Here is a 21649-nt window from a genome sequence, read left to right as displayed (position 1 = left end):
TAATATAACCATCAACTAAAATTCAACGTTTAAGAAGAAAGGAAATAAACCGCGATAATAAAAAAAAATTGGTGTCAAAGCAAAACATGAGAAACCCCTTGAAAAGAGCAACAACAAAGACAGTCTTTAAGCACACAAATCTGAAGAATTGAAAGGTAAAGTGCTTCAACATAAGAAGAACATAATGAGCACATTAAAGGCGAAATATACGCCAACGGAGAATATATAATTTAAATGAAGCTAAAAATAGCAGTCCAAGTTCAATAGAAAAGAAGAAGTCTAAAGCGAAAGCATATTGAATGAAAAACAGCCAAAATGAGCTTGCAAAAGCAATAAAAATTTATATTTGATTTACAAGCTTGAAAACTACATCGCACAACTTTGCGCGATCTCTTAACATATTTCATCATAACCTCAGCTAAATAAAAAGCATTCAAAGTGAGGTTCAATAACAAGCAACAACCACAAAACACTCCCTACTCGCACACCTCTCCCTCCAGCGACATGGCGATCAATTTCTCCGCATCATTTGCGGCTTGCATCGCCGCTGGACTGAAGGTGCCGCGTCAAATAATGTACTGCATCACGCAGGACACTGGCCAGCCATATGTGCTGTATAAGGACTCACAAGATGGCGAGCGCAATCCGGCTGCGATTGCTGGTTCGGCCGCGCAATGGGGCAGTGAAATGTATCCAGGTATACAGCAACAGGCGCAGCAACATTTGCAGGCGCAACAGCAACAGAATGGACAAAATCCGGCAGCGCAGATAGCGAGCGCCGCGCAAGCAGCTGCCGCGGCGGTAGCGCAGCATCAACAACAGCAGCAGCAGCAACAGCAGCAACAACAACAGGGTCAACAGCCACATAGCCCGACCGGCGATGTACGTGAAAATGGCGGCGATGGCGGTGGTGGTGTTGGACGGCAGCAGGGTTCGCCATCCACAAGTCCGTATCCGCCGCAGCAGCGCGTTAATGGCGGTGGCCCACCCGATGATGATGTCACCATGAGCCAGGTAAGTACTGCGCGTTCACATTAAAAATACAAAATATTTTCGTGCTTACTTTTTATTTTTCTCTTAAATGCAATTGCAGGTCGCCAACCTGCAGGCCAGCCAACAACAGAACTCGGCGCCCAATCCAAACCAAAGCAACAATGATCCGCAACAACACCAGTCATCGGGTGGCGATGCCGGCGCGGGGAACCCACAGCAACAACATGTACAGAACGGTGGTCCGTCGCAACCGGGCCAGGGCAGCGATAACTTCCAAGCGCCGCAGGGCGGTGAACTCGGCGGCTACTATGCGCCACGCCATCCCGCGCCACAGGGCGCTATGCTGCCACCACCCGGCTTCCCTGCACTACACTATCTCAATAAACCAGTGCTTCCCGGCATGGCAGGCGCCATGGAACAGAACGGTGGTCTGGAGGCATACGCTATGCCCGAACTATTGCCAGGCGCTGGCGGTGGTGGTGGGCCACAGGGTAACAATGGCCAACAGAATGGTGGCAATGCACATAACAGTGGTGCCAATGGCAATGGTGGCTCGGAAGGTGCGGCTGGTGCCAACGGGAGCGCAGGCAATGGCAACGTCACCGCCACTGGCGCTGGTGGTACTGGTACGGGTACAGGTACCGGTACAGGCAGTGGTCGTGGTCGTCATCCCAATCCCAATAAACCGCCGAAACCACACAGCGACTTACGTCTATTCAAGTGTCTGACCTGCGGCAAGGATTTCAAACAGAAGAGTACGCTACTTCAACATGATCGCATCCATACCGACGCTCGTCCATATCCATGCTCGGAGTGTGGCAAACGATTCCGACAGCAATCGCATCTAACACAACATCTACGCATACACGCCAATGAGAAACCATTCACATGCGGCTACTGTTCGCGCAGCTTCCGTCAGCGGGCGATACTCAACCAACATATACGCATCCATTCGGGTGAGAAGCCCTACGCATGCCCAGAGTGCGGCAAGCACTTTCGCCAGAAGGCCATCCTCAATCAACATGTGCGCACCCACCAAGGCGAGCGACAGTTATTGAAACAATTGAACAAATTGCAAATTTGCAGAATTTGATTATTTAGGCAGAGGCAGAGAGTTAGATAGGCAGACCTATACACACATACCTACATTCAATCAGCCATTCTCATATATATGAAACTACCTACTAAATATGTACATGCTTACAGCTAGCTAGTGGAGGCGCATGCAGTCTAGGCGCAACAAAAGTTGCTAGCTAGTTTAGGATCCAGTTTGGAAAGAGCTTTAGACAGACGAATCCTGCTAATGCCCCTGCAAAATTCCAAATTTCAAAATTTACAATACGCTTTCGTCTTCTATGCACCTTTGATAGAAGGAAATGGCTGCCTTTTCAGAATGGTGATGTTGCTTTTCCCCGTCTCAAACTAGAGTCAAAATTGTAGTCTAAGGGAAAAAAAGTTTTAATTTAATTCATTCGCGTTTAGGCCCAAAAGTTTTTTTTTTAACGCGAACAGGGTTTACTTGTGTGTCTTGTATAACTTTTTTTATGTTCTAGTAATAAAACTTTATTTTTGCAAAAATTCCATTTCATATCGAAACACCGAAGTATTTCATCTAGTAAAAAATATTCAGTATTTAGTAGATTGAATAATTTGTTGTATAATCTGGTGCCAAATCATCTAATTTCGTACAAAAAACTTGGATTATACTTCCTACAATTGTTCTTACCACTATGTTTACTATGTTTTTAAATATTTTTTGGTTTATTGCATTTTTTGCATACTAAGTACTTATCTTGAAATTTTATTAATTGTGATACTAAATTTTATTAACTAAATTTTAAGTACTAAAAATTTAATTTAGTGTTTAACCTTAAGTACTCAGCACTAGCACTTAAACCTAATTTAGTATCAAAAACTTCGTTAATGCCTATGTTCCTAACAATTTAATGCAAACTCTTTTTTACTAAATTTTAAATATTTTTTGGTTTATTGTAATTTTGGTGCTGAAATTTTAAGTACTCAGTACTTATCTCGAATATTTTATTTAAATTGTGGTACAATTTTAAGTAGTAAAATTAAATCTACTCATTTACCTTAAGAATTAAGCACTCAACACTATCACCAAAATCTAATCTAGTACAAAAAGCTTCAGTAATCTTGTGTTGTTCTTAACTGCCAATTTTTTTTTTTACTAAATATTAAATATATTTTGGTTTTTTGTAATTTTCGTACTAAAATTTTAAGTACTCAGCACTTGAATTTTTTGTTAAATTTCAAGTACTAAAAATTTAATTTAGTATCCAACCTTAAGTACTCAGCACGCAGTACTAGTGCTAAAATCTAATTTAGTACCAAAAACTTCAGTTATATTTTTTTTGTGTCTTCGCAATTTAGTGCCAACTTTTTTGTACTAAATTTTTTAATATTTTTTGGATTATTGTATTTTTGGTACTGAACTTTTGAGTACTCAGTAGGTATCTTGAATATTTTTTGAATTGTGGTACTAAATAAATCAGCACTCCGCAATTTAAGTAAATTTTTTAACGTTATTGTACTAAATGTGCAGTACTAAAACTTAATTTCTACCGGAGATTCCAAAACAAACAAAATATGAGGCCACGGGGGTAGAAGTGGCCTAAACCACAATATTTTTTTGTACCTGACTACTTAAATAGTTTCTAATGTGTTAATTGTTAAAATTAAAGTCGCTTAATTTAAAACAACAAAGCTACAATAAGCACTTCTGCTCTTAGGGCCTCATATGAAACTCAGTTCTGCACATGAGTTACAGTGCTATTTTTATATTTCATTTGAGGGATTCACAATGATGTCGTAAGTGTCGTATTGTTGTATGTCATAAACTTTAAAAGCATAAAAAAATGTTTAGAGAACTTGAAACGTCAACCAACTATTTTTTAGCACTACAAATATTCATAATATGACTTTGATGGTACTTTGCGAACCCCATTAATATAATTTTTAGGCGTTTAAAGTCTACGACATACGACACTTACGACACCGTTGTGAATACTCCAATTATACCCGTATTTAAATTACTTCTGCAATTATGGTGCTAACACTTTTGGTACTCAGCTCATTGATTAAAGACATTTTTTTAAAGGTTTATAACACTAGAACTTAATGAAATATCTACATACATCAATATCTAAACACTAATATAATGCACATCAGCAAGTATTGAGTACATAAATATATGTAGTTTTCGACCAAAATTTAGGCACTCAGTTTTTTTCAGTTCTTAAATCCAGTTTGATTAGGTAATATACCATCCTTAGTACAAAAATCTTTTTTAATCAAACTCAGGTTTCAATTGCCTTTAGCCTCATTTTAAATTTATTTACTAAATTATTACACAACGGTTGTTAATTTTTAAACATTAATTGAGATTATTAGGACAACCTCAGGTCAAAGTTTAGTCTCCTGCAACACATCATTTTGAAAAGGCATAATAATCTGACACAAACTTCTTTGGTATAACTTTAAGCTGAATTTAATACCGTCACCATAAATTATAACATACCTAAGGCAACACCTAAAACAAAATATTAAAAAAAAAAAACTTAAGAAGCCCAAAAAGTGCTGAAGCACTTCGCTTGCTAAAAATTAATCCAATTTAATTCTTTATTTTTTCTTCAAATTTATCATTTCAAATCTTACTGTAGTTTAGCGTAGCAAATATTAAGAGTTATTCTTTATATAAAAAAAAAAATACAAAAATCGGGTAATTCACCCAAATTCATTATGTACTAACGGCTTATTTGCTCTTACGTTTCGTTTCATTTGCATTCGCACGTCGCGCAAACGTTAACCCACCAACGTTCTCATGCCGATAAACAGATGTCTCACCGAATCTTATCTTCAAGAATGGTCCACATCCGACTCTTTGGCCACAGGATGTTCCATATCCGGGTGATGAGACTGACACAAAGAATGATATAGCCAGCGGGAGCGGTTATCATGACGAGGATTCACAGGGTACGCCTGACGGCAGCGGCGGTATACATTATCCGTCATACTTTAAGGACAACAAAGGTAATAAAAACTGTACGTATACCAGCAATTTTTTAATTTTCTTTTTATTACAATTTAAGTATGTATGTATATGATGTATTGTATTTATTAATTTCTTCTTTGTTAAATTTCTCTACATTTGTATGTTTATTATAAAAGTACATACAAACATGTATGTAGTTACTCCATCTGCTCATTTAAGCTTAATCTGGCAGTTGCTAAAATGAGAAGGAAACGTAATTCTTTTAAAAAATTTGTGTGGTTGTCGATCACGATCTTTACCCTCCAGACGTACATACTACCTTAACCTGTCTAAGCACTTGATATGCAAAGTTCATACATATAACAAGCTGAAACTTTTTATAAAGTAACATTTTAGGCCAATTTCCTTCGAAGAAGTGTCATTTTATTTGTCCATAATCTGTAGAACTAAACGAGATAAAAGGATTATATTATACTCTACGCTACACAAAGTATTTAACGGCCATTCCCACCTAGATTAAAATCACGTCTTGGACGAGTTTTCGGAAAGCATACGGTTCAACACAGACAAGATCCACAAAGCATAGTTCTAAATCATATGAAACCCTTGTCTCTTTAGCTGGTAAAACTTATTGTCTTTAGCACGTTCTATTTTTATCACTTTTCTTTAAAAAATTTATATTATTTATTTTAAGTTTTCACAAAACAACTCGTGAGTGTGGCGTTAATTTGAGTCCGTTTCTTTCGAAACATATGTACATAAGGGGGGTCCAAAATAAGTAAAGTCGGAATTTCAATGTTCTCACTTCCAACGATTTTCCTATTTCGAAAAAAATATACCCCTATTTTTTTATTTTGAAGTCAAAAAGTATTTACGGGTCGCTCAAAGCGCTCAAAGTTTTCCATGTATTTTAAATGGGGAAAAAACAACTTTTCGTAGAAATGGTATGGAATTCTTGAAAATCAATATTTTTCGATCGGAAAACTTTGGTTATCTTCAAGAGACTCCCAATAACAATTCCCAATTGTTTATTTAATCATCATTTAGCATCAAAGATTTTTTATTTTTTCCCCTATTGCATTTTCTGGGGGTTTTGGCGGACCTACAAAATATATTTACTATGAAAAAATGGTCAAATAAATAATTGGAAGAGGAACAGACCTTTCCCGATCGAAAAATATTGATTTTCAAGAATTCTATATCGTTTATTCGAAAAGTGTTTTTTTCCCATATAAATATTTTTTGATTTAAAATATAAAAAAATAAGGGTACATTTTTTGGGTATAGAACAAACCTTGGGGGAGAGAGTATAAAAATTCCGACTTTACTTTTTCATATGCATTTTTTGGACCACCCTAATGTGCATACATACATATTACTCAGTTATTATGCTACTTATTTGGAATCTACCTCGCCTATTTCCAATGTCTACTTGAACTGGCTCAAGTAAAGCTCTCCTCCTGTTGGTTCAAAACCAAACCGCTCGTTTCTTGGGCCTACCATAAGATGAGTTTGACGACTACAATTAATGGATTAACTGACTTAGACAGGTCTTATCAAGCTCTTACAAAAACAACAATAAGTAATTGACTTTGCCAGGCAGCTCTAAAGCTAAGTATAAAGAAGTAAAAGACTTGCCAAACACCGCAGTTTGGGTTGCTGCATAAATTAAGCCTTATGATGTCGGCTAAATATAATTTACACATTGAGGCGTCCAAATCAGTCAGAAGCTTCTACTTGAAAGCCACTACAGAAAGTACCCAAACGAACACCTGTCAGAGGCTCACAAGCACATCAGAAGGCATCTATGCGAAGGATTAGTTTAACCTAACTACTATTTCCATTGGTCGAGAGCATTGACACAACTCGCCTCTCATGGCAGTAACCTTGACCGTAATGACTAGGGCTTCAGGCGGATATAGGTAGCGATCATAGCTTTTTAGGAAGATGTTATATACAGATTTTCAGAAACACGTAGTCATAGATTACAACTTTTTTGGTATTAGCTTGAAAAACAAAATGATCATGACCATTTTTGGGATTCAACAGGAGCATCGAATTTCTATTTTAGGTCTTCTTAGAAGTGGTTTACATATTGGATTCTATACTACATACTTTTTAAATGAAATTCAAGAGGGAATGGGAGGCATATTACTTTCGAATGGAAAGGCCTCGTAAGGGCCGAAAGTTTGCAAATTTTTTCTACTAAATATACATACTTCTAAGCTCAATTTGATATTCTTCAAGCATAGCAATTTTTCAACTTGAGCACTGAAAGAATCCTTTTTCTCACTTTTTATGAACAAAAAAAAATCAGTGTGCCTTCAAGCGGTAGTGACGCCTCTAGTCAAAAAAAAAACAAAAAAAAAAGAATAAAATACAAAAAATAAAAAAAATAAATAAAATAAATAAATAAAACGCGACTTCCAACAATAACTCCAGAAAAGGCTTAAGGAGTACAGTTACTCATACATACATTTACAAACGATAATTTTGCTGATCCATTACCTCAGCTCAATGTTTAGTAAGTAAAGCGTTTTTAAAATTTACGATGTTGGACTCGTAACTCTAGAGTTTCGGTGGTGTGCAGACCGTTTCTGTCAAGCTGCATGACTCATGTGGTGAATTACATCTCTTATAGACAGCAACCTTTCGACTGCGAAAAGCCATTTTACCCTTGACGTACGTTTCCACCACCATATCGTACCATATCAGACTGTTGTACATTTCTGTTAATTTCTTTATCTTATAAACTTTTTAGTTATTTTAAAGCCCACCGACCTGTTGTTACGTTGATTCATTTTTTCTACCACTTTTTCCCTTTTCATACACCCCATACATATCCAGGGCAAAAGATCTTGCCGGATGTGCTGCAGCATATCGGTGTACGACCAGCCAATATGCCACTCTACGTACGTTGTCCCATCTGTGACAAGGAGTTCAAGCAGAAGACAACGCTTTTACAACACGGTTGCATACACATCGAGTCTCGTCCGTATCCTTGTCCAGAATGCGGTAAACGTTTCCGTCAACAATCGCACCTAACGCAACACTTGCGAATACATACGAATGAGAAACCGTTCGGTTGTTTGTATTGTCCGCGGTTCTTCCGACAGCGCACCATACTGAATCAGGTGAGTAACGATTACGAAGTTAGGTTAAATATTTCGAGTAAGCTTCAGAATATCGCTTGATATCTAATACACACTTGGTTTTCTCTCCAACGCAGCATATTCGTATTCACACCGGCGAGAAGCCATACAAATGCGCGCAATGTGGCAAAGACTTCCGACAGAAGGCCATACTGGATCAGCATACACGCACGCACCAGGTAGTTGTAAACTTGTAGATTTGGCAAGAAGAGCATAAATTCATCACGATTTAGGTTAAGAAGTAGTAGATTTATATCTCACCATAGGCAACTCGATCTCATTCGTCATCATTCTCTTCCACTTCCTCTTTTAATACGTTCTTCCATTTTGCTTTACAGGGCGATCGACCTTTCTGCTGCCCGATGCCGAATTGTCGACGTCGCTTTGCCACCGAAAACGAGGTGACCAAACACATCGACAACCACATGAATCCGAATACAACAAAGGCGCGTCGCCAAGCCAACGCGAACAATTCGAACGCCGCTAATGTCAACAATCCGAATGCCAACAGTCATGCCGCCGCTGCAGCGGCATCAGCTGCCGCAGCTGCAGCCGCCGCCAATCATCTGATGAACGAAACTAAGAATGCGGCACAACAATTCCTCAACAACAATAATCCAGCTGCAGCTGGCGGCGACAATAAAGCGAATATATTACCACGCGCCATGGCGGCTGTGCAAAATGCGGCTGTACAACAGTCGGTGGTCAAGAATGAGCTGTACTTCCCGCAGTGCTATGGACCACCGTTCCAGCAGGCGTTCCAAACGCAGGGACAGCCCACCGCGGCGCATAGTGGAGGATCGTCCTCACAGCCGCCAGTAAATGTGACGGTGCCGAATTCGGTGGCGCCTGGTGTAGTAGTGCAACAAAACGCGCCCACATCGGTGGTGGCTCAGTGACATCCCACCACCACGACAGCAGCCGCAGCTGCAGCGGCGGCAGTGGCGGCAGCAGCAGCAGCTAATAATTTAGCAGCGCAGCAGGGTAGTGGTGGCGTCGGCGGCGGCGCAGGAGGTGGTGGAGTAGTGGTGCCAACTTCGGCAAGTGCAACAAACAATACCGCTGCGGCGCAACAGCAACAACAACACCAACAGCAGCAACAACATCAACACCAACAACAGCAGCAGCAGCAACAACAGCATGCCCAACACGGCCTCTCACCGCCACAAACTGTGACACTCTCCATAACATTGCCACCTGTAGCGCCACTGCCGAGTGCCGCTGCCGCTGCAGCGGCAGCAGCTGCCGCAGCCGTCGCGCATCACCCAGTGCAAGCGCATCAGGCCTCACATGTGGGTGGAGGCTCTAGCCTCTGTGGACCGCCAACACATCTGCCGCCAGCGCATAGTGGTGGCGGTGGTGGCGGAGGCGGAGGAGGTGGAGGAGGCGCGTTGGGCGGAGTACAACCACCACCACCACCGCCACCACACACTCTGTCACACGCTATTCCTATACATCCCCATATACACTCAATATTCGGATCTCTATGATGTCATCAAGCAGCAGCCTAATTATACGAAGAGTCTGAGTACTCGTACATACATATATAGTAATTGAGAAGCCCACAAAAAATTGCAAAAAAAAAACTTTGAAAAAATCATGCAATGAGCGTATAAAAACGAGGAATTTTTAAAACAAGCTTAACTTAACAATAACGGTACAACTACCTGCTAGTAAACAGTTCAGCATCAAAGAAGCATTCAAATGAGCACCTATACAGTCACTCACTCAATTTGTGTTAATGCAATGGAGTACGCGCGTATATTGTACACACATACATACGCTTACATAACTAAATATGTATGTTGGTTAATTATGATTTGAATAAATTTGCAGAAGTGCGCGCCTACTCCACTTTTTACCTTTACTACAATTAAATGCTTATAATTTAATTTAATGGTTTCAAATGTGAAAGCATAAATATTTCTTTTAATGTTTGGTAATTGACTTAAATTAAAAAAAAATAAGAACGTACGAAAGTCACAGAAAAGTTTTGCCTCAAAATTTATTAAAAATTAATCGCAAAAAAATGTACCCGAAAAAAGGCGCTCAATTCTTGTGTGTATTAGGCGTGACTACTACCACTACCACATAACTTTTTATACTTATACTACCATTTTATAATACTATTTACGTACGCGCATACTGTGTGAACGAGCAATTCTACAGCGACAGGCAGACTTGTTGGACTAACTACTTGTTTTCGTCATCCTTTTTTTAATTAAAAATTAATTTTTATTTGTTTGAAACAGCAAGAAATGTGAATAATAATTGCGGCAAATACATATGCTTGCAAAAAATTTGTTAAAAATAAAAAGTTAAGTAAATATTTCTCTTATATAGGCCTGCTTAAACATACATACGTGACTATTTACTCGTACATATTATATAAAAAAATATATAACTCTATATTATTTCTTATACTTTTAATTTTGTAAGCGAAAACTAAGTTTAATGCTAAAAGGAGTGTGTTGCAGAAGCAAAACAATTGAAATGTAGCTATTAATTTTATTATAATTATCTATCATTACTAAGTACATGCATGTTATATCTTCATTTTCAAACACGTTCACCCAAACATGCTTACATGTGCACATACATGTACATATGTATACTCACTCAAAAACACTATTACCACACGCAACTAAATTTATGCGTTAGTTTTTATGCAAAACTTACATACTTACATAAATATATGTATGCATATGTAGTAAGTAGTTAAACCGTTATAATAAAATGCTGCAACAACAACCATATGATGGCATGTCATTTACAGCATGTAACACACAGTCTTTTCGAAAAGGACTCTAAACTTTGCAACCGTGAAGAAATGAAAAAGGTCAAGTCAAAACAAACACTAAAAATAAACCATTAAAATCCATACTACAGAATTGACATAATCAAATAATAGACAAATTGAAATAGTTTATAGAAATAGAATCAAAAAAGGGAATAAACGAAATGGCAATAGTCAAATCAATAGTTAAACAATGGTGCTGGGTACAAGAAACGCGGTGGTTTTTTAGAGCGCAGAGCGTTTGATATTGGACTGAAATACCTTGAACATATTTATTCGTATTTTCACTCATAAAAAACATACCGTTTTAAGAGGTTAGCTGCATTCGGGATTTACTAACTATCTCTACTTTGAAGCAATTGCCATTGTAAATCATGGAACTCACTTTAATTTCATTAAACTTACAGCTCTAACTACAATTAAACTCCACGCTTAGGATCGAAAGTATACAAAATCTGGAGTTCATGTAAACCAGTGCAGACGGTAGGGAACTTTTTCGTGTTATGCGTCTGTTTAAAGTGTAAGGAAAGCTGAAAAGGCACTGCTTTCGGGTTGCGATTGGATTTGACTGCTTTAGATTTTATTGGAAAAAGTACAGTTGATAGATATATGAAGAGTAGCTGAAAGTAACACTCAAAATTTGAAATCAGTGTTCGTTTCATAACGACAGGAAGCCTAGAACATAGGCCCCAGTAGGTAATTTATGCAGGCCCATTCTAAATGGCTTACCCAAAAGGGCTGAAATAGTATTTCCTTGCACGCCTTCTAGAATGGCCTTTCCTATTTACAATTTACGCGAATGTATAGGTTTAGCATTACAAATACTTTAAAGATTTATGATTTTTCTGAATTAAAGAAGCAACTTTAAGAGAGCTCCTCCAAAATACCTTCTGAAGTACGTCTCTTAAAAGCCCTTCTACATGGACTTTTATGGGTAGTAAAAGCTGAAACCCTTCAATTTTTGGCACTCTATACAAAAAAGAAAAGAGAAGGGAATATAGTGTTCGGAGAGTACTTTCAAAAAGGCTTTTAACTCCTGATATCTATCTACTGGGGATTTAATGCCAGAATGTATCTCTCGCATTTCAGTCCATTGCGGAAACGATCAAAAGGAGATCTTATGCGGGTATAAAAACATTGTGAGTCAGTGAGAGAGCATTTAGTCTATTCTCGTCAACGCGATTTCTCAACTTTAAAAATTCTAAACAAAGTTCTATGCATGCGATGAATAGGGTGAGCGTTTATGCAGCTACCGTTCTTGTCGCGACATATACCCTTACAAAGCTTATTTATGCATTTGTAGGAATGTAAATAAATATACACACGTTTGTATATGTATGACTATGCACTCCTTTTTATTGCACCTCGTTTATTTCTACTTCCTCATTTCCGGTACGTTGTTGTTTGGAGTGCTTACATTTCAGCCGGCAGACATGAGCTTTCACAAAGTTTTTAATCCAGCAATCGCTCAATAAGTTAATACAAGAACTGGTATTATTATGCTTGCGACTTTGGTGAAAGCTCCACGGAAGCTTTCAATTGATTTATTAGTTTTTGTGAAGCTGTAAATATAAACTTACTTGTAACCTTTAAGTACATACATACATATTTCCCGTCAAATTGAAGTTTGTAAAAAAATTTACCTAATTTTTTTGAAATCGTAAATTGTTGTGAAAGCTCTTGCTAAGGTTTCTTCACAGATCTTTTGAGTGAAACTTTTTGAATAGTCTATAACTGCACATTATGGAAAATATGCGAAATCAAATTCTACTTCTGTGCTCTTATTTCAGTCTCTTTCGAAGTAAACTTTATCGTAATGGGTTGGATAAAAACGTATAAAAATGTATGCACCACAGAAGTAAGAACGCGTTTATAGGTTATTTATGGCCCAAAAGAGCATGCTCCTCTGTTGCTGTACATATATTTTTTCAGTCCTATACATGTTCTTAATGAGCTCACCGATGAATTCTGGCGCTCCTATTTAGGTCTAACTAAAAAACACCTACTCAGCTCCGCACCACACCTCGTAAAAAACCAAATCTCAAAATTATCAGCAATACAGTTTTTACACACAATTTTCCTATGACATCTACATACAGAACTATGAAGTTTTAAAACTGGACTTGATACCTAAAATTTCCAAATCTATTTCGATTATTCCTTAAGTTAATTACTCCTTTAAAATAGCAAATAAATACACATTTAAATACACACCTACATATGCATGCAATCATAAATGCCTTTTGGTTTCTTCTACTAAAAGCTTACTATTATAAAGAAATACAGAGAAAACAAAATGAACTAAATTTAAATAGTTTTAAAAGCAAATACTTTCGTGTAGTTTTTTCGCTTAAGTGATATAAAGAAATTTTTAATAATACATAATATGTAAAATACATACACTTATATTTTACTTACGTTAACGACATGCCAACAAACATAAATAGATACATACATACATACATACGTTAAAAAATTAAGTTAATGAATGATTGATGAGCAGAAAACGTAAGCAGCTGTGTATAAGCTGATATGGCTGCAGCAAAGTGATGAGCATGAAGCCAAGTGTCAGTAGAATGACTTTTACTTTATATTAAATTTAAATTGAACTTGATACTTTATTTTTAAATTATAAATTTTAATATATAAAATATATTGTTTATACAGATATGTATGTATGTATATTTGAAATCCTTTCTTATGAGTAGTTTGTCACAAATGAGTATGCAATTTCTTAATCTATTATTAAAAAAAAAATAAAAATTTATAAAAATTGTGTGCGCAAGCAGTACATTGATAACTAATGATTTTTTTTTCGCAGCAAAATGTGATTTAAGTTTCTTCTCATGCCTTATTTTGATAAATGCCTTTAATTTGTTTGCCTTCTGTCTTTTTGTAGTATTTTATTTATTAACAACTAATTTAAAAATCGTTTAAGCAAATGCATATTGTCTTCCCAATTGTAAATTATTGAATATTTTTCCATTGAGTTACATATAAGTTTTTTTATGTAATCTTATGCTGTGTTTACTTGTATACTCCATATAAACGTGCAGCCACACCGAAAAAAATGTCGTTCGAAGTAAAATTAGCATGTGATTTTTCGCTCGCAAATTTTTCCAGTTGTTAAAACTCGAAAATTTTAAATATTTTCTGTGTAAATTTTTCTAGAAATATAACTCGTTAGGTGCCATAAAAGCAGCAAACATACATGCATAAGTGTTGAAGTGATGATGTAAGGCATTACCCTGGTAATGCCATGTGACACGAGTTGCCGAAACTTCTCAAACTAAAATGTTTACTTTCTAAAAACTTCCGAAAAATAAACTGTAAAAAACAAGCGAGTGCGTGATGACTTTTACGTGTGGTTACACGGAAAAAAAACTTTCCTGTGGCAGCAATTGTGAAATTTTAATTTTAATTAAAAACTTTGTATTATAAAAAATTTAATATTTTTTCAAGATTTTTGTTAAATATATTGAAATTTATATACCTTATTGTGTGTATTAAACAAAAAAAAAACGAAACAAAAAAATAATAGTTTCCAGTTTGAGTTACACTTAATTAAAAAAAAAACACAGAAACATTTTATTTTATAAAAGCATTTATAATTGTTAAATTATTAAAAACAAAAAAGTGCAGTAAATACACATGTTTCCTAATTTAAAAAAAGTAATATTTTTTTGCAACAATATTATTTATTATTTAAAGAGTAAATGCGTATGAAAGCAGACAATTTTGCAGCAGCACACACACACAAATATATACACACACAAACACCTTATTAAACGTACATGCATATATAAAATTTATATTTTAAAATTATATAGAGTATCTACATATACTGCATACATGCACGCATACAAACATATATACTTACATGCATACATATACTATGTATATATGTATGTCGTGTTATATTGTAATGAAATGAACTTTTAATTTTTCTTGTTTATTTTTTTTTTTAGTTAGTTAAGTTTTAAACAAAATCAACTTGCATATTACACATGTTCGCTGATGAAAAGAGGAAATATTATACTTTTAAATAAAAATATATATAAATTTTTTGAAACTTGCGTTTGTTTTTATTTTTACAAAGGTTTTATTTTAATTTAAGTTTTTCTTTAATACGAAATTATTATTTTTTTATTCTACTCAAGACATCGATTTTTCATTTTCGATTCCTATGAATAGAACGCAGTAAAAACACGAGTGCGTAATGGACTTATTTATGTATTTAAAGTTGAGCAGCTGCACGTGGACGTTAAATGTTAATGCTTTGAGTGAAGCTTTCACGCCAATCAAATTAAAAGTGAAAGCTTTTGGAGTGGTTATGTTCTTTTTTTAAAAATTTGTAAGAGCACAATAAAATAATTATCAGAAAGTCCATGTTAATTAAAGCTTTTTTCTGGCTACAAAGCGATTTGAGTGAACTTTTCACAGCAATTAATTTTTAATACAAGCTTAACCCGTGATTAAGTTGTGGCTATTTTAAGTCTAATTTTATTTACTAAACAATTTTAAGCAAAAAGCTGCAGAAGTTTTCGGTGGCATTTTCTTGCAAGCCTACATTTTTTATTTTCTCCATAAATGTTCTTGGTTTTATGAAGATTCAACTTTTCGAAAAAGCTTTTTCTAAGCTCTCATAGGTTTACTTATTTGAAAAAATGATAAAAGCTGGCATTCCTAATTTAATTTTAAGCTTTTGAAATTTTAATTCTTCATGAAAATTTATGTGATGCTTGGAATATGCTTTGGGTTTAGCTTAAGATTTCATATCTTTAGTACTCAGGCTTCCTTGTAACTTATCAAACAGGGAAAGAGCTTTCCATAATATCTTTACGCTTATTTTAAGTACATAAATTTCGAAGTAGCTGTCAACAAAACTTTCAGAAGAGCTTTAAACCCGTAAATACGTACATACATATGTGTGTTGCATTAATTTAAAATTTGTAAAGCTTTCACAACAGTCTCTCATTTGAAATAGCAGAAAATTTCGCGGTTTACTTTTTTGAAACCCTTCAAATTTTACTACAAGGAGCACTTAAGATTTTCTGAAATGTACACAATTTATTAAGCTATTCAAAATTTCACTTAAGTCTTTGTTTTAGCTTCCGACTTTACTTTGCAAATATTTTATTAATGATTGATTCGCTTTTCGTTAGTATCAAAAATATAAGTTACTTATATTTTCTGAAATATTAACAACTTTTTAAAGCCAAGTTTCATGTGGCTTTCACTACATTTAAAAGCTTTCACTAGTAGATTTGGGATACGTATGAAATTTCTTTCTCAGGATTACTATTTCCAAAGCTTCTTTCTTAACCTTTTGACCAGCTTATGCTTTTCATATCCACTTTTACTCCCTCCCACATTCATCGCCGCTCAACTTGCAGCTTTTCACTTAACCTTTTTAAAAGATCTTATTTTCTAAACGGAGCACACATGTTTGGCTAAATACTAAGTAAAAACAAAATTTACACTTTTTCGCAAATTAAAAATAAATTTTCGGTAAATTATGAAAGCGTCTGTTTGTGATAGGCATCGATTGGTACCGAATAGATCCCAACAACGCTTGAGGTTGGGATGATGACGATAGTGGGATATGGCTTGCGCAAATCAACAAAAATATTTTGGCTTAGAATGAAATTATTTTATACCTTTGGCAAAAAAAAAACTAAATTGTAAATACATACATAATTAAATACATATAAGGAATAGGAATTGGAAGCGAAGTGTTGAGTTTAGGTATTTGAATGAATTTCGGGGACATGGAAAATTATGTGCAAAAGTTTTATAGTTAAAGCAAATGGAAATGGGGGGAATACGAGTGAAGGAAAAAGTATAAATTGTTTTGGATTTTAAGGTTTTATAAAACAAAAGAAAAAAAGAACAAAAACAAAAATTAGACAAAATTTTGATTATTTTTAGGCCCACACTAAATTAAAGAAAAAATTTAAAAATCTAAATTAACAAAAACTAAGTAACAAAATTATCAACTACTTATAACTTTCGGCTTAGACACTTTTTGGCGACAAATAAATTTAAAAAAAAAATTACTATTTGGCGTTTAGTGTTGAAAAAAAGTAAAATAAAAAACCTAAAAACCAAAAACAATGCTTTCATTGGAATTATTCATAAATTAAAAAAGCATGACTTGCTATATAATGTTGGCGAAGAAAAATTGTTAAAAACAGAAATATTTGGAAAAAAATACTTTGGCGGAAAACGAAGCAAACTATTTTAGGCCTTAATTAAAGTTGATGGTTTTAGTAAAATTTTGTTCAAAATATATGCTTAGAAATTATGTAAATGAAAATTTCAAAAAAAAAATAAAAATTTGGCTTGGCACTACTAGAAATTATATAGCGATATGAAATTGTTAATTCAAAGAAATTTTGGCTTTAAATTTATAGAAAAAAAAACTTTTTAAATTGTTATTTTAATGAAAGTGAAAAAAATGGCGGGAACAGCAAAATAAAGGCTGCAAGTTTATATAGCACTTCATGCTATAATTCTAATGAAAGCAAAACTTAGACTGAATGTCACTGTGATAATGAAAAGGAAATTTAAGTAAACAACTGAAGCAAAATTAAAACATCAAAAACCAAAAACATAAAAAAAAACAAAAAAACAACAAACAAGGCACAAGCTATAAAATTAATCTATAAAACTTTTGTAAATGTCTTTAGCAGAAAAAATTAAAAAAAAAAACAAAAAAAATTTAACAAAAATAAAAAGTATAAGAAACGAGTTACAAAAACTATTATGGTATCAAAATTAACAAAATTTAGGGGGAAAGTAGCAAGCGAAACTATCAATTAAATTTAGGCGCTAAAACAAAATTAAGGTTAATCAAAATTTTTGTAGTAATGTGATGTAAGAAACTAAACAGTAAAACAAATTTGGTGTGTAAAAAACGAAATTCTACAATAAGAAGGGAAATTCTACACAAATGCTCCAAAATTGCAAAAAAAAAAATATTTTAATTTTTCTGTAGAACTTTTGTTTTATTATTATGCTCTTTAAAATTTTTTATTTCAGTACGTAATTTGAAATGCTAAATACAAAAAAATATTTTTTTAATAGAATTTTTAAATTTTTTCCAACTTAACTCTGACTCAAAATCCACATTACAACAAACACTTGACTGTACATATTAGTGTTCACCAACTAAATGAGCAAACTTGCGTGCTGCGCATTAACAGTGAACATAAACGTTAAAATTACAAAATTAAACAAACTAAAATTAAAAAAAAAAAATATTTCAAAAATACGAAAATTATACGATTTTGTAAGTAGAGATTGTAAAATCCGTAATTTAGCAACTTTCGTGTTTACTAAAAATATTATAATTGAAGGAATAAGGAACAAAAACCAAAACGATTTCAATTAAAGTTATACGAAGGCTCCAAAAATTTGAAGAAGTTTCCAGGAAGTGACAAAGAGATCAAAATTACTTAAAAAAAATAACAAACTCAATGCTAGAACCTAACACAGAAAGTCAAAAAACTTTTAAAAATATTCAAACTTTAGGTAAAATTCAGACGTAAAAATACAGACAAAAATAGAAAATGACCAGGTACATCACACAAAATCATTACATTTAAAACCAAAACTAGCCCGCTTTATAAAAAGCATACCACTCGGAGGAGAACAGAAAATATGCATGTAAACTTTGCACTTGAATATGTATGAACCTGTGCGCTGAAAAGCCCACACTAACCGTTTTTACTACGTGATAGCGCTACAAAGCTTTACAATTTCACACAGTCTTACCTTGCGCGACCTTATATTTAACGCTGAGCGAAGCGAGATGCGACAGAAAGAAATTGCGCGTTCAGCAAAAATTCAAGCGCCGAAAAACTTGACTCTACGAAAAAAAACTTTATCTGAACTTAACAAAAAAGGGGTTTTCACTAAAACAAATGAAAGCTAAATGCTAAAATCAAATGCGTAGGCATTAAATGAAAAATATTACAAATAAAAGCAATGAAATGATGAATAATAATATAAAATAACAAATATTTGAATAGATATTTATTATGGCGACTTCTTCAGAGGCAAAACAAGCAATACAACAACCGCAAAATTCAAAATCTCTAAAACAAAAAAAAAAACAAAAAACCAATAGCACAGTATTGATTTTTTGTCACTTGCATTTTCATTTTAAACGCAATAAACCAGCGAAAATAGCAACAACAAAAAATAATAAAACTTAACATCAAAAGCTTTAAGAGCTTTGTTTGACTAAACTGGAAGAGTATCGCAAACGTTCAGCGTTAGAGCTGTCATTACAGAAACAATACGAGAAGCTTTTCAAAAAATGTTTTGAGAAGTATTTAAGCTCTAAAGCTCTCGCTTCATACGCATGGTGGTCAAGCAAAGCTTTTGAATGCGGCGGCGAAAACTCCAATGGACAGTGTAAAGGACAACAGCACACCCAAAAAGCAAGCAACTTAGAATTGTTTAAAATAGTGAAAAGCAACCGAAAAAGCTTTAATAGTTTTCAACAATTCGCTATGCAACAACCAAACTGTTAAATATGGCACACACAAACGGAAAATATATATTATTGTAATTATTTAATTAAATAAATATCAAGCAAGAGCAAACAAAAGTATCAATCAATTACATAAGTAAAAGCAACAAAAGAATATAAATCAAGCCAACATGAAAAACAAAACAATAGCCCAATTTACAAACCAAGAGTACAAATAATTTATAAATAAATAGCAACAATTTTTCGTTCTTACTTACTACAAAATACAATAAATAAATAATTGAGCGAAGAAACAGAAAATTATCATAAGCGCTGGTTATAGAATGTACGCCCATAATAAATGATAAATAATATTACTAAAAAAATAATTAATATAAAATAGTCATTCTTATTGAAATGCCTTTATGCAGCAGCAAAAAGGAAATTGGAAAACAAATGAATACATAAAATAGGCATCCTAAAAAATCAGATATATTGAAGAAAATAAGATATTTGAATGTATGATTACCTAAGTCATAAGTAAGAAACCATTACATAAATAAATAATGAATGCAGAGGCAAAACCTGAACTTAACTGAGAAAAAAAAATCAACAACATAATCAATAAAAATAACACAGTAAATGATAATGAAACTCCAAACTGGCCATACAAAATTGAAAGATCTAAAATTTTGAACATTCAGAAAATGCGAAAGCTCATGACCCACATACATACATACGCGCTTTTTTGTGATTTTACAGGCTGCTAAATAAAACCTTATTCTAATTAAACCCTTTTCAGAAGTCAGCCAAGGTCTTAAAACCTTTAGGCCTTCGGATGCTACAGTATTTCGTTCCTGTTATGCGCATTCGACTGTCATGGCAAGCACCTTGAAATGGCCTATGTAATTGGCCGAAAAGAATTTCAGCGGAGCCGGGCAGAAAGTAAAAAGTAAAATACATAGATTTAAAAAAAAGCGTTATAAAGAGACATTTTCATAAAATTTTTCGACTTATAAAGCATGTAAAGTCTACTTTAATTTTTATGAATTTGGGTGTTAGTCCTTATTCTATCCCAGTCTTTTTCAAAGTCATTTATTTCGAATGCGAAAAGCTCAGTCTACAATATGGTTGGGTGTGTGACCGTTTCAAGGTTTTCTTTGGTATTCGGGTCTAAGAAAGTATAACTAAATACTTCTACCAGCTGAGATCCATCAGGTTTGGCACTTCGAACGTTGGGTCTGCTTAGAAACTTTAAACTTTTGGAATTACTTAGAGGTAAAAGAGGGCTTACAACTATGGAAGTGATAGAAACTTGCGATTTTTATAACGATGTCGTGCTTTCAAACTATCGCTTGAACCAGCTCTGGAGGAATAAAGAAACGAGCAAAACTTCGAGATAATTTGGAGGCTTATTATTATTATTATTTTAGGGGATAAAGCATTATTACCTTAAGACCTATTTATTCCCCGTCATGGCCGCTTAAAATAAATAATCTCCCAAGTGTATTTTGCTTTTTTTCCTCAGTGCAGGACACTTATGCAAGATGTACCGTGCAGTTGTGATATCCGTTCTGCAAAATTTTCATCGCTACTGCGAGAAAATTCCCAGTTTGGTCAGGTGATAGTTCAGCCTGAACTGTCGTGTCAGGATTCCTGTAATAATTCTTAAGTTATTCTTGGATAAGCTAATATATTCCTTAGAGCATTTTGGGTTATATGTTCCTAAAACTGCTTCGGAATGCCCTACACCACACTTGGCCACTTCACAGGCACTCGTGCCAAAGCTTTCAAAAGCTCTCTGTCCAATTTGTATAGGGCATGCACAAAATGAAAGCTTTCGCTGGCCAACTCTATCCTACACAGACCTGATATAATATCCCAGTAGAGATTTCTTTGAGCCTATTCCTCCAGTTGTAGATGGGCTCTGAGCCGACGAAAGGGGTTGGTGCTCCTTTCTTCTCAAGTTTATCGGCAATCTTATTTCCCTCAACACCAATATGTTCCAGAATCCAAAAAATCCTCACTCTATCGGTTAGACCAAGAGTACTGAGCTTATCAAGGCACTCCATCACTAGCTAAGTTATTACCTAACGACAGCTGAAGGCCCTAATAGCCGCTTGGCAGTCAGTAAAGACTGCAATATTCTCATTTCGGCCGTTTCGCTTAATATAAAAGTTCGCGCGTCTTTCTAGTATAGCGAAAGTTTC

At 34.6% G+C, this 21649-nt stretch overlaps 1 protein-coding gene across 5 annotated transcripts; it reads left to right on the top strand.

Annotated features, from left to right (window-relative positions):
- The first annotated feature begins 6 nt into the window (after nt 1-6).
- On the top strand, nt 7-13254 carry LOC118739374 (myeloid zinc finger 1). Of its 5 annotated transcripts, none has more exons than XM_036470653.1 (6): nt 7-1014; nt 1094-1949; nt 4852-5046; nt 7856-8142; nt 8238-8339; nt 8499-13254. In XM_036470653.1, exons 1-6 carry the CDS (start codon nt 505-507, stop codon nt 9057-9059), a joined length of 2511 nt encoding a protein of 836 aa, XP_036326546.1. In that variant the 5' UTR covers nt 7-504; the 3' UTR covers nt 9060-13254. The 5 variants fall into 5 exon arrangements, with proteins under 5 accessions (XP_036326546.1, XP_036326545.1, XP_036326544.1 ...); XM_036470652.1 differs by having other exon boundaries at nt 8238-8342; XM_036470651.1 differs by having other exon boundaries at nt 4852-5058; nt 8238-8342.
- The last annotated feature ends 8395 nt before the right edge of the window (nt 13255-21649 follow it).

The sequence above is a fragment of the Rhagoletis pomonella genome, unplaced genomic scaffold, assembly GCF_013731165.1.
Source record: "Rhagoletis pomonella isolate Grant_MI unplaced genomic scaffold, Rhpom_1.0 Rhpom_scaffold_00005, whole genome shotgun sequence".
In the NCBI taxonomy this organism is placed as follows: domain Eukaryota; kingdom Metazoa; phylum Arthropoda; class Insecta; order Diptera; family Tephritidae; genus Rhagoletis; species Rhagoletis pomonella.
The sequence above is the reverse complement of the archived record's forward strand: the minus strand, read 5'-3'. Positions and strand labels throughout refer to the sequence as shown.